The following is a 14,969-nucleotide window of genomic DNA, read 5'->3' as shown; positions in this document are numbered from 1 at the left end:
TTAGGATGAATATTTAAACACATTTTCCATGTTGTCAAAGTAAACTAATAAGCTTTTGAGTAAACAATTTGTCAAAGTAAACCAATATGAAAAGCTGGAATTTTCTACGGGTTGTTTTATAGATTCAAGCCTATAAAACTTGCTATAAATCATCTGCCAATTTTAAAACTTTGACATGCTCATCCTCTAAATGGAATTGATGTACTTCAATGTAAATGCTGATATATATCGTGTTTTGTCAGCCATCAAAATTTTGTTTGCCTAGAAAAATTAAGTCTCAAGCAAATATTTTTTTTTTTAAATTTAGATCAGACTCAATTCTTAGTCAGAATCCTTTGACATATTACATTACAAATTATCAAAAATAAATTTCTAATTTTTGTAACATTTGAGGAGTTTTGTTGGTTAAGATCTTCCTGTGAGATCATCAGTAATATGCTCGACCTTGAAACACACATACTACTACACTGTATGTGACATGTTTAATTGCCTAATAGTGCTTCATCTAAACTAATTTAAATTAATTATTTTCCCACGTGGTTTTGCAAATCAAAATTCATTGTTAAATTTAAATATTTTATTTGGGATTACATTCCGTTATCACTTTCAATCGATCACCTATGTCAGATTAGTCGCATATGTGTAAGTATATTGCCCATTTTTTATTTCTCTATTCTTTATTGTCGATTAGATATAAACTCATAATTCTCAACTGTAATTACATGTAAATGCATAAAGTTGATCATTATGTGAACACTTGTCAAGACAAAACATTTGAAGAAGTCTTTCTGAACTTTCTGTCCAAAGAACATTAGTTACAAAATGTTATTTACTTTGTAAACAGTAAGCCTCTTGATATTATTTTCAATTACTAACTCACAGAAACATCTATGTTCAATTAATAAATTACTCATTAAACAATAGACGAATGTTTGCCAGGACTATGGTGTACTTTTGAGAGATACATGCAAAATTTCTGTAACAGTATTGTACAAATTTGCTGTTTTTTGTCTTTAAAAAAATTACTGATGATGCCTGCATGCCAGGATAGAGCAACTACTTCCAATCTCAGCCTATTTCTGTGCCACCTAGTAGCAAACTGACTCTGACAAACTAGTACTACTACCAAATGGTATGTTGCATAACAGTTATTATTTCAGTCAAATATACTTTAGCACTAACAGTTTCCAAGTTGTTCTTCTGGGGGGCTTCAGCTACTCTTATAACATACAAAGTTTTCAATAAAGTTCTTTCTTGTGTTAAATTACTTACAAATTTCTTTTTCTTATATTTTTTTTTTTCAAAACAAGTGTTAAAAATACAATTTGGTAAAAATTCATGAACCTGCCGGAGAAAATCTGTTATGAACTCTCCCCAAGAAATTAGAAAATAACTGCTTCATTTTTTACTTAAAAGATAATAGGATTTTATATTTCAATAACTAAACAGAATATGAAATCTGTTGATAAAAATTTCTTTGTCCACAAGTTTCTGCAGTGATACAAAGAGATACAGTTAGTTCTAAGCTAGATTCTCTTTTAATCACTGGTTCCTTTTGGACTACTTATCCTTCTAGGGAATAAAGCCATGATCATTACCTCACTCTCTAGATTATCCAGTGAAGACTCGAATTGGGCAGATGAACTGAATGGAACTATACAAACCAAGCAGTATATGATTATACCATACAGATCAGTTGGTAAACATTTTGTCTGAGTGTTATCACCATATTAAAGTATGTTAAGTATTTCTTGGGGCAGTGTTGAATGAGGTAGTTTTTTTTTTTGGGGGGGGGAGGCGAAAAACGCCTGTGCGTTATCATCGCCCGGATTTTTTTTAATAAAAAGGTAATATAACACTAAAATAATAAAAATAAATAAGGTTTAAAACTAATATAAATTATATAATAAAAATTTAAAACTAAGTTAAAAACAAAAGTTAAAAAAGTGAAATAAAACTCAAAACTAATATCACAGGCGGAGTCTTTAAACTATAAAAGCTAAAATAATAGAAAAAGGAAACTATATAAAATTTAACTAATTCCGATAGTGAGTGCAAAAGGCTCCCTACTCGGATAATAAAATTAAAGACATAGAACCAAAAAAAATCAAAACTGAAAGTAAGGGAAAAAATTATTAAAAACTCTTCTAGCATAAAAAATATACATGACAATATTACATTTTTTGCAGTAACCTAGTACTACGCAAAAATAGAAACATCCGATTCAAAATTTCATTGTCATTGTACAAGATACCACGGGTGTTTCTGGGTAGATTAAATTTACGATGCAATGCCGTATAACATATGCAGTCTATGAGTATGTGGTGCACAGTAATGCAGCAGTTGCATCATGTGCATGTCCTCCTGACATTAGGTACTCGTGTCTGACCCTCATATGTCCTATCCGCAATCGAATGAGGTAGTACTGCATTCCTTAAACAGAATGTTATTTTGCTAAAAAGCACAACAATCATAAGATTCCATAATAAGATTTCACCAACAGAAAGCATTTATACTGACAAAAAGTTTTGGTTATGTGCTCTGAAATTAAAGTATATGAAAACTAAAAAACTGCCAGAGATATTTAAGGTATGGTGATTTATTTAATTAATACATTTTCTGATTTTATTTTATGTACTAATTTTTTAAAAGATAAAAATGACAAAAAGACAATATTTATCATTAAAAAAATTTTGAACCGTTTCAATGTAATAAAATGGAGGATTTCAGCTGAATGGAAAAAAGTTTTTTTTTTTTTTCATAAAGCACTTTTAGAAGAATTTATATTTTCTTAATATTTTTGTTTTTGTTAACAAATATATAATTTCAAAACTATAATTAGGTCACTGCAGTGACCTAATTATAAGTGTATGTCATTTTGATTTAAGGCGTGTCTATTTAACTTTTGTAATAGGACTGTTCATATTTTAATGTTTGAATTTGCTAATAATAAACTTTAATAAAATAGTATCAACACTACATTAATTTTTAGCGTATAATAAAGTAATAAAAATAAGTCTTAAAGGATACTTAAATCAACAGTAGGTGGAACAGTTAATCCAAATGATTTAGCAACTCTAGCCAAATCAATATTATCAATATCAAAAATAGTTTTCAAATGATGGCTGTCATATGACCTTATATAACCCTTAAATGCTTCCTTAGCACCCATATTCAAATAGTAGTTGGTTGACACCAATTTCTCCAACTGTAACAAAACAATAAAAAAAAAAATCTGTGTTAAAAAAGTAATTTCATCTTTTCTATTTTTATCTTTTACGTAATATGTGAAAATGATTTAATAGAATAGATGTAATCATGAAAAAAAAGCAATTTTTAATAATACTTCAATCTTAAAAAGATTAACACTTAATCTGGTATACATTTTTTAAAAGTATTACAACTATTTATAATCATTAAACAGATTATAAACTGCAACATTTTTACAGCTGTTAAGTCGATTTCAGAACACAATATTATAAACAATTATTTTCCGACCTCAAACTGAAACTATTCTTAATATCTTAATGTAAAAGAGGTTTAAGCTACCTTAAACCTCTTTTACATTAAGAATTAAATTTCCATTAATATCTGTAAACTTAAAAGATTTACACTAAAATCTTCCTTACAAGTATGTTATTTAAACCATTCTTTTTTAAGAAGTATTCTACCTTTATGAATAATTAAACCCTGAATTATATCAAAGAAGTCATCTTGCATTATAGAGCCTCCTTAATCTATCAAAATAAAAATGTGATACTTAAATTGTTTTTTTTACAAGTGTTTTGATATTGGGATCCAGTAAAAATCTCAATGATAGCATTTAGTTTGGGTTTCCTTTTGCACCACAAACTCCATATTCCTGAACTCCATTAAATTAACAAAAACTGAAATATTGCCGTATTTGATCAAAAGCTACCCAATTTTAAGCATAATCAAAAACAAATAGGTATTTAAAAGAGTTTATAACTGTTTGCTCACCATGTTTAGTTGCTCCCTTAGCCTCTCTTAACTAGCAAAATGCCAATTAATTTGATATTTTGAACTATTCTTAAAAACTTTATTTTTTTTTTGCTTGTAAAACCTGCAGAGAACACATTAGTCTTGTACACACATGTATCTAGTCCTTGCTAGAGAAAATCCTACACACCTCTCTTCATTTAAGAAAAATTGAAAATATTGAGAAAAAAAAATTGAAAAATTATTAATATTTATTTAATTATTAAATTTTATTATTATTATTATTTAATAATTATTATTATTATTAATTATTTAATTGAAAAATTATGATACCTACACATTATTTCTATCCTCAAAGACAAATAAACTAATGGTATTAAAAAAGTTCCAAGACCTCTGGATCCTCAGTGCCTATGCCCTCCTTAATTAAGAAAAGTTAAATTTTTGAACCATTCTTTTTCAATGAGTGTTTTGCATTTGAGGCTGTAAGAAATACCAACCTTACCAAAAATCCTAACCAAAGATTGAAATACTGTGATTGTTAAAGTTTCAAAACACATACCACCTTTGTTGACAGTAAAAAAAACTGAATGGTGTCAAAAATGTTTGAGAACCATTGTTATCTAGAATGGACATTTTTTTTATTTTAGTACCTCAAAATTCATTTAAAAAAACTTCAAATGAAAAAAATATGAAAGGACATTTAATTGTAACAATTTTTTACTTTCCCCAACAGAATGACTTTAATTTTATTAATGTATTTTGCATTTCATTTGTCTTATATATTTTTTGACGAAAAAATATATTAATCTGTGGTATTATTTTATAATAATAAAACCATTGTTTACGCCGTTTGCGTAAAGTCGTTTTATTCCAATGAATTCAAGGTTATGGTCGAGTCTTGTAGTTTACAGGCTTGGTAATTTTTTGCATTTTTGTAAGGCTTATCTACGTGTATTTTTAAATAGGTTGTTTGGGTTTGTTTTCGATATCATTTCTCTGTCTCCAGTTTGACTTGCTGATTGCATCATCGTATTGGTGTCAGCTTATTTCTATCACGCATTATTCATTGCTGTTTAGTCATAATGTATATATTATTCTTAAGTGTTTTTTATTCTCAACCAATTTCAATATTGTCATAGTTCCTAGAAGTCTATTTCTCTTTGTCTGCCCTGATGTCATTTCTTCAACTTGCGTATTCAGAAATTTATTTTATCAATCTTACGTAATTCTTTAGTGGTCTGCTTGCTTGTAAATTATTTTTGTTATGTCTTCGTTCCCGAATTCCACACGTTTTCTCTAATCGTTCTCATACTAACACTAAGACACTACTCTTGTTGTCAACACACACATACACTCTTCTGTCCATTGCTTTGTTCGCTTCCCCTACTTCTCACCACGCCAGTTTTGTTCATTCTAGTCCTGACTTTCACGCTGTGCAGATCCTGGTCCTCCAGACTTGGAGGACCAGGCTTCAATGTTCTCTTTCGCTCGTATAATGTTAATACTTTTTTGTCTTCATAAACGTTGCGGTATTTCTCTGTCAAAATATTCTCTAGTTCTACTCGTCAGTTTTCGTGATTTCACAGTTTTCTATGTTCGTCCAGCCTCGTTTCTTTGTTAAGTTATTCTTCAAATTCACTATATTACATCTCTGTTGAAAGTGTTTCAATCACTACATACTGCCAATTCTATCGACGCCGAATCTTCTCGAGCTGCTGATTACATTTTCATCGATGCAAAATCTCTCCAAACTCGTTGCTACATTTTTGAGACGCCATGTCCTGCTCAACCTCTAAACCACATCTCATTCCTGCATTCCTGATACACCACTGCGGACTACGCCCAGGATTACTGTATGTATTCATTTACCTTCATTCACGAGTTCGTCTCTTGCTAATATCTGTGTGCTACAGGCAAGTTCAATTTTCATTATTTATTACGTTAAACAGTTATTTTATCATTAAAATTTGTGGAACATTCAGTTCATTGTACCTTTACGCATTTCAATTTCAAGTTTAGTTTAAAAACCATTTATTCACGACAGGTGGCTTATATAAGGTTGTGTCATCGTTCAGCTGCAACCTATTTTACGTGCTTAATTATTACAATTTGTTGTTATTGTAATTAACTCTATAATTTAATCTTGTAACTTGTTAATCGCCGAGATTGTTTCTTTTCTACTCATGAACTGTATTCATATTACTTCTCTTAAATTAACCTAAAGCACCTGATGTGCAGTTATGTTTTAGGACTTCTTTGTAATTTTATATTTTCAAGAAAGCTTGTTTACTAATATGAACTCTACTTATATGTTTACTTATTTCAATTTGATTATTGTAATTAACTTTTTTTGTACTAGAATATTATTGTGGCCTTTTTTCTACACTAAACTAGAATTGCTAGTTTTAATTATTTAATGCTAAGTTTGTTGTTCATAAATCAGGAAAGGCCAGTGCCAATAATAAAATTTATTGTAATTTATTTTTCTAAGTTAATGACGTCTGTTTATTGCTAATTTTCATTATTACAGCATATGTCAGTAACAGTTTTCCAGTTATACTTTTTTATTGATGTAATGTTTTAAGTATCTAATTGAAAATAAGGTGTTTTATGTTCTCTTGTTTTCAGGCTTTGTTAAATTGTATATTTTCAAAATATGTATTTAAAAAATGTATATTTATATATTTTCTCATTTAATATCAATATTCATATGTTGATTCAGCTGATATTTCTTATATAGACTTAAGTTATGTTAATTTCATAATTTATTTTTATTTTTTAAGGTTATGATTTAACTTAAGTTCATTTGTTTTCTTTCCAATTAAAGTCCAATTTCTTTTGGCAAAAAAGAGCTGTGTGTTCTTTTATTTTTTGTTAACTTTATCCAACAACCATGCTCAGTCAAATATGTCAAATTTAATAAAACCATATTTGGAATATATTCAGAGTAACTTACCTGTAATTGAATATCTGCTATTTTACTCCAAGAGAACTCAAATTCATTTAAACTAACTTTTGCTTGCTTCAGATACCTTAGGAAACCAAGTTCTTCTGGACGAAGCAAGAGAAGGGCACTACCGCTACTGCCTTCACCTCTTGCTGTTCTTCCCACTCTGTGGATATATTCCTAAAACAGAAGTTATAGAATATATAACTTAACTGATTATAACAATGAAGGATCTTCAAGTGTTATACAGAAATAAATATGAATTCATAGAACTTACATACACAAGTAACAAATAGTCAAAAGGTGAATTATTTTTTGGTAAGAAATACAAATTTCATTTATATTAATTCATAAAATGTTGAACGGAATAGTCATTTTTTGCTACACCATACGTGCATATGTATAAAACTAAATAATTAAACGTACGCCACAGATTGAAAAAAAAAAAATTAATGCTATTTACAAGTAGCAGTAAATAAAATCAATGAAAAAATTAAACAAAACAAACAGCTCATCAATAAATATCAATATGAAAATTATCAATATCAATATGAAAAATTAGAAACTAGAATTACATAATAAGATAAAATATAACAGAATGGAAATGGTTGATCCAGGCTTATTTAAATCACACCCTCATGTTCTAAAATGCCTCTTAATAACACAATGCTGCTATGCCCATACATATGTATATGGGTTTCACACTGTACCACGTTAATAATGCACCAGTGGTATACAGGATATTTCTGTTTCCAATGATCCTGGTGAAGTCCAGCAAGTTTGGAGTTCATTTTTATTACTCTGGTATATGATGTATGACTGCCCTGTTTTTGAAGAAACTAGCCAAACTACTACCAGGAAAACTTGCCTGCTGCCATTAAGTCATTAATAGCACATGCACCAGAGATGAGACTAAGAGCTTGTTTATGAGGTTGCCTTGTTCAACTTATAATTATTTCATAGAAGAAAAGCCTCTGCATCCAATAAAGTATGTCAATTACAAAATGAAGGAACAATAGACAATAAGAGTACAGCTGATATAATGACCTAGAGGACTTATGTTATTGCTTTAGGATAGTGTTCCCAATCCAAGCCAAGACAAGCCAAGCCACCTAACAAATTATTCCCAAGTAATTTGATATTTTAAGCTTCACTTAGAAGTTCAAATGACTTAGACTTCTAGTATATAAATATAAAGTACTTTTCTCTTTTAAAAAAGAGATTGCATAATAAATACATGAAGTGGTATATGTTTACTACTGGGCTATGTAGTGCCTTTTGTCTTTTCAAACATAAAAGGCTCACTAATCCAAAAGTTTCCAAAACTGAACTGCTCATATATTCTATGAAAATTAACATTAATATTTTGTAATAAAAGGTTTAAGTTAGGCATAATAAAAATCTTTTTTTCGTGCTTAATTGAGTATCTTACACATCACATATAATTCAACAGAATAATTCACTAATTTTCACTAAATTGTTGATTAAACATGGGACATGTTGTTAAAGTTGTCCATAAATTAAAAGATGTTCTATTTATTAGGTTTTCCCATTCACCTTTATGAATAATTTTTACAACAGTGTTGATTTTGCCAATGAGCTCCTTAATTAAAAAATGAATGTATCAGTACACTTACATCACACCAGACAAATAACCCACAAGAAGTTATACTGAAAAATTCGAAAGTTGAGCATCAATTCAACAATGGACACCAGAAGGCAACAATTTCAAATGGAACCATTTAAGATGCATTAATTAGGGGGAATGATTAAGACTGCCAGCGAATATAGTAAAGAAATTGGAAAGCTGGAGGCTATTGTACAGCATAACAGAAATATGAGATGTATTGATTACATTGATAAAGCATTTAAAATGCTAAGAAGCTACTATTTCATAATATGGAATTAATGTTACAAAACACCTTTCTATACTGCCAATACTAGGGTCAGCAATCTGCTTTATAATACAAATTCAACTTTGAAATCATTGGAAAACTTTATAGTGTGAAGCTACATCTAGAATAATCCCAAAAGCTGTATCAATCATATACTATAAACATATACCACTTCCATTCTTTTAGATTACACCTGTTAAAAAAAGAGAAAAAAACAGGTGGGTTTGGTATATTAAAAAAACATTAAAAAATTTAATTATTCCTTCAGCGCAGGATGTAAAGAATAACAGAGAATGTTTTAAAAATTGTTTTATTCAGTTTTATAGTGGCCAAGAAGAATCTCAGGTTTAATATTTAACGTACTAGTGTTACATTTTTATTAACAGATTAGAAGATTTGTAAAATAAGGTTTTTCCTAAGTTCAAATTTCTTTTGTATATAATTTCTTTTTTTAGTTTAGTTCATGAATTTTTTAGATTTTTATTTTGGTTTTTTCTTTAATTTTGTATCAAAACTCCTTGTTTTAAAAAATTATAGATATTATTTTTTGCAATGTAATTTTCAAACATAAGTCCTTCATTTCAATATGGTTATTTTAAATTCAATAATTTTATTATTCTAGTTTGAACAACATTATTTTATAACTAAAAAATATACAATGATTTATATTGAACTATGTCATTTTATTTATATATATAACAAATATATTACTTATTACATTTTATTGAAAAAGATTAATTATTGAAATTTCATTTTACAATATACCGAAACTCCACTTGAAATATTTCTATATTTACACGCTGTTTATGAATATGTTCTTCTACACTGCAAAACCACTTTTTGTAGTTCATATTTGAAATTAGAACATTTCTATTAGTGTGTTTCACATATACTGCACTTCATTTTATATATATATATATATATATATATATATATATATTCTATTACTTTATTTGAGCACTGATATGTAAGTAGTGAGACCAAACCCAGTGATGGGTACAGAAGGAACTAGGTACTACCACATGAAAGAAATAGATTTTAATCTAAAATTTATTGGAATATAGTTAAAAATTAATGTTTATATAAATTTACAAAGTTACTTCACTTAGTAGCACTACCACATCTAAATGGAATGTTTCAATTCACTCTTTAACATTTCTACAGAAAAAAAAAGTAAGTAAAATTAATGTTTTTATTATAAAAGAATACAGAAAGAAATTTTTATTATAAAAAGAAAGAAACAAAACATGTAATTTCCAATGGCAGGATCTCAAGCTCTGAACATGAACAGTGTCACAGAACAAAAATGAAGAATTTCATACTTAAATAAAAAAAGAAATATTTTTCTTTTGTAAAATCAATCATATATTTTTTTTTTTTCAGTAACAATTTCATATCTATTTCTAAAATAAAGGTTTTAGTAATTTAGTATAAATCTGTATAAATTTTTAATGGATTATCTTTATAAAGCTTTACTAAGTTTAATTTCTTTTATCAGTAATTCGTTTTTAAGTAAGTTCCATAGGAATGAGCATAACTTAACTGAAGTTTCTGACATATATTCTTGAACTACAATGTTAATTTTTTTTTCAATTCTGAAACTGGTATAAGATTTCTCACTTGCATACTATAAATATTTCTAATCTTTCTATCAAGATTTACCTTAGGATCATCAGGCGGATCGTACTGCATAATCCAGTCTACTGCAGGAATATCAAGACCTCTAGCAGCAACATCTGTGCATAATAAAATACCTATTTCAGCATTGCAGAACTGGAAAAATGTTGTTGTACGCTTTGCTTGCTTTTGTTTACCCTGTTTGAAAAAATAAATAAAAATTTTAAAAATCTACAAATAAATAATATTTCTTTCCTTACTGATCAAAATAATTAATTAGAATATGAAATTATTTTAAGCAGAACAGCCATAATTAGCTTAAGAGACAGCATGATGAAACATATATCTTAACTTTTGGGTGGAGAGTTGACTCAAGTATATACCTCAGTGGTTGTTATCTGAATTTTATATAGTTATCCTTTGAAGTTTATTTTTTTTTGGTTTTCTACTGTAGACTATTTTTTTCCATGCAATAAATGTCTATGGAAGAAATAAATTGAGAGTGCAGACTGTAATAATAACCAAATATAGAATATCTGCCCTCTGTATGAGGATGTAAGAAATAACATATAATTATTAACCGTGGAGATATGCCACAACCTTGGGTGCGGGAGAGCAAGGCAGTGGAAGGCGAACCAAGGCTAAGGCAGCTCTTGCGAAGTCGAGTATGGTGAGGTACAGAGGGTCGGTGGTCGGCTCTGTCCTGGAGGATTCTGGGGCGAAGCCTCACTTGAAGGGGTCTAGCTCAGGATCCAAAGGGATAGGCCGGATCAAGGGTATGCGGTCCGCATGGGCCAAAATATCCTCAAAAAAGGAGTCAAGGATTTTGGGCGAGTTTAGACAGCTGGTCGACTCGTACCTTTCTGAATGTTCCTCGATGTTTGTTGAACTGACATTGAAAAACAAAAACCTCCAGGGCACAAACCAAGCCCTTGATTCAGTCGTTTCTCGGCTGTCGGGCAAGGTGGATCAGGTGGTGGAAGGAGTTAAGGACTACATACTGGAAATGGGGAGAGTCCTAGATGAGATCCACACTTCTCTGAAATGCATAGAGGAGAAGGTAAAGAAGTCTGTCTGCTTCACTGCGGTAACAACCAGGACCTAAGCGGTTTAGTCCCCTGCCACCAGTCCAGGCACTGGCTATCAAAATTAAGCGGGCCACCATCAAGGTGGTCTCTGTGACGTCTGCGATGACGGAAAACTGACACTAAGAAAGTCCTGGACCTGTGAAAGGAAAGGTACCAGATTTCCCGGGTTATAAAAACAAGGGACCCCATGGAGTCGTCTTAGAGGTTGTTAATGAGCAGCAGGCAAAGCAGCTGCTGGAGACTGATGTTCTTAGAAAGAATGAGCTGAAGGCTCAGTTGCTGGATGAGCGGAGGCCGCAAATATTGGTCTACGATTTGCCAAAAGCGACGAGGGTAGAGGAGTATGAAATCCTCAGAGCTATACATAGCCAAAATTCTGTGTTGGATATGGCTGTTGAGGACTTTCTCAAGGGGACCTGGGTAGTCTGGCAGGTGGGGTGCAAAGAGGCCCCCAAAGAGCCACGGGATAATTGAGACCTTGCCAAAGATCTCGCAGGTCTTGGCATCCGGTGGTCGACTGCTCCTTGGGTGGACCTCTTGCAGGGTTGTCGACCAAACAGAAGTACTCCAGTGCTTCAAATGTCAAGGCTTTGGGCACACCTCTCTCTGATGTAGAGCACAGTCAGAGATGTGTGGTCATTGCACCCTTGCTGGGCACAGGGCAGTTAATTGCCCTAATAAGACCGCACCCGCAAGGTGCGCTCCTGTGCCTTGGAAAGGCTTAGATGCCGAACACTGGGTTGTGAGCAAACAATGCAGATCGCATGACATAGCCCGGGCGAAGATAGTAAACAATACAGTGTATGGCGATGGCTGAATTGGGGAAGCTTTCAAGGATGGTCGTCACCTTGTTGAACGCTTGCGCCTAGAGCATTAAAAAACCTGCATCATTCCCGGGCAGCCACCAATGAAGCCATGAGGATCCTTAAGGAGTATGACCACAAGGTTCACTTGATCCAGGAGTTGTACACGGTCAAGGATAGGGTGTTCGACTTCTACAGGGTTGATGTTATTCAATCTCGTGGGGAACAGCCGCTCTCTGCGATCATGGTTGGCTTAGCCTCGTTGGGTGTCTTCTGGATGCCCCAGTTTTCTGACGAGCGGTTCACCATTGTGTTAGTCATGTGGGGGTATGCTCGATGTCGTACTGGTGTCGGGATATTTCCAGACTGGATGGAGTATCATTAACTTGTTGGCGAAGTTTGGGGGGGGGGGGGGATTCTGGACAGTCTTCTGGGCATCAGAGTGTGCTGGTTGCTCTGGATGCTAATGCCAAGTCTTCCACCTGGGGTTCACCACTCACTGACCATAGAGGCGCTGGTCTCACACTGTTCATTGAAGCCAGGAACCTGTACTTGCTTAATGAGGCAGAACAACCACCAACTTTCTCTTCCAAACTGGGGAAAAGTTACATAAAAGTCACTTGGTGACAGGCGATCTGTTTAGGAGTGCAAGTGATTGACTGTCTGGCCCAAGGCCAGTGTGAGTGGTCATAGAATTATAAACTATGAGATCACTTATGGTGGCAGTCCAAAAGCTCCAGATTCGAGTCACTATAACCTAAGGGGCCTGGATCAGCACAGGCTGCTGCACAAGTGTGCAGCTGGCTTACAGGGGTTGGAATGGTGCATGAAGCACAGGGGGAAGGTGGAACTGACGGCTGAACAATTCAGCCGGGCCATCAAGACTGGCTACGATAGGGTTCTATGGCAGCCTCGGCAAGTGGATGGACCCTTAGGTAGTGACCAGTCTGCTGATCAGAGAGTGCCTGGAGTCATCATGACCGCTGCTTCTGGGGAGCCGTCTATTAAACGCAGGCAGAAACCTGAGAAAAAGTGGTGGTTCTCTGACCTTAGCGTGCTGCGCGCAAGAGCTAGGTCTGCTAGGAGAAGATACCAGCATCGCCCCCTAACGGGGATTATCGTTTATGATATGCATGCTGAGGGTCTGCGGATCTACCGGCACGCCCATAATGAGTATGTTCATGCCATCAAGGAAGCCAAACTCAATTTTGGCAAGACTCCATGTGTGAGTTGCAGTGCAATCCCTGGAAGCTTGTGAAGTCATGTTACCGGCCAAAGCCATTGCACGTGCTGTCCAGTGTTCGATGCGAGTCCGGTGGTTGTGACCACACTGTAACATCTGTGGTGACTTACCAGGCATTCCTAGATACTCTGTTTCCAGATGCTCCGAAGGGTGAAGCAGAAGTTGGCATTAGGGTGGGTGAGACACCATTCCCTAGCGTACAGGCTGTGGCTCCCACAGATGTAGACTGAGTGGTTTCTCTAATGGCACTGAGAAAGGCACCGGGGATTGATCGACTTGACCCGGATATTTGGTATCATCTGCTGCTTGTCATAAGAGAGCCACTTGGCAGACTGTTCTCGGGTTCCCTAAACTGGAGTTGCTTTCTGACATGCTGGAAGGTGGATTTGGTGGAGGTGATATTAAAATCAGGAAAGGATCCGAGTGAGATCAGCAGTTATCGACCCATCAGTCTCTTGTCGGTAATCAGCAAGTTGCTTGAAAGGCTGGTTGTGGAACGGCTCTGGGAAAGTATCGATATGAACTCATTTTTAAATCGAGGCCAGTATGGCTTCATGAAAAATGGGTTGGCCCCGAGGACTGCTTCTTAAATGCTCTTGCCGAGGTGGAAAGTGCCGAATATAAATATGTTTTGGCAATTCTTAATGACATAGAGGCAGCATTTCCTTACTTGTGTGGAGTTCTGTCCTCTACGAGTTGGAATGTCACAATGTTCCTGTAGCCCTGCAGGCTGTAGTACATGACCACTGTCAGATTGCACGGCTCTGTTTAAGGATGTACACCTAGTTGTGGAAAAGTCCATCACCAGGGGAAGCCCGCAGGGCTCCGTTCTCGGTCCCTTGCTGTGGAACCTGGTATTTGATGGATCTTTGGGACTGACATTCCCGGAAGGGGTCATGGCTCAGAGGCTTTCACCAATGACTGTCTCCTGTTATTTCATAGTAATTCACGACCTCAGCTAAAGACTGAGTGCAAGCGGCTTTGTCAACCACAGAGGGCTGGATGGACATTCAAAATTGAAGGATTTCTGTGCCCAAGGTGAAGTTATGCTTCTCAAGGGTACAGACAAATTACCATACAGTCGTAACCCCTATATCAAGTATAAAGGCTGTGTAATCAGCCGAGTTTGAGTTCATAAGTACCTAGGTGATTTGTTTGATGAGAAGTTGCTGTTTAGCAGCTACATTGGGCAAGTAGCGGCGAATGCTGTCTCTGTGATGCACAAGCTTAGGAGGATTGCTCATAAGGATTACGGACTGTCGGGCCGTCATTTGTACATACACTCGGTATACCAGGGTGTTTTCGAAAGAATGACCTCTCACACAGCATCCGTTTGGGCACAAGGTTAGAAAGAAATCGAGCACTTATTCAAAATTTAAGGAGTTACCAGTGCTGAGCCTTAATTGTATGCAC

At 33.9% G+C, this 14,969-nt stretch overlaps 1 protein-coding gene across 2 annotated transcripts in view; it reads right to left on the bottom strand.

The window, feature by feature from the left end:
• Nucleotides 1-14,969, bottom strand: part of LOC142329230 (putative ATP-dependent RNA helicase pitchoune) — a 65,606-nt gene that overhangs the window by 5,109 nt on the left and 45,528 nt on the right. For both annotated transcript variants that reach the window (XM_075373641.1, XM_075373647.1), the window contains 3 exons: nucleotides 10,468-10,620; nucleotides 6,920-7,090; nucleotides 3,031-3,208 (listed from right to left, as the gene is read on the bottom strand). In XM_075373641.1, the coding sequence (XP_075229756.1) occupies nucleotides 3,031-3,208; nucleotides 6,920-7,090; nucleotides 10,468-10,620 (502 nt within the window). The remainder of the gene's footprint in view (nucleotides 1-3,030; nucleotides 3,209-6,919; nucleotides 7,091-10,467; nucleotides 10,621-14,969) is intronic.

Source organism: Lycorma delicatula, chromosome 1, assembly GCF_047948215.1.
Source record: "Lycorma delicatula isolate Av1 chromosome 1, ASM4794821v1, whole genome shotgun sequence".
Classification (NCBI taxonomy): Eukaryota; Metazoa; Arthropoda; class Insecta; order Hemiptera; family Fulgoridae; genus Lycorma; species Lycorma delicatula.
This window is presented reverse-complemented; position numbering and strand designations above follow the sequence as displayed.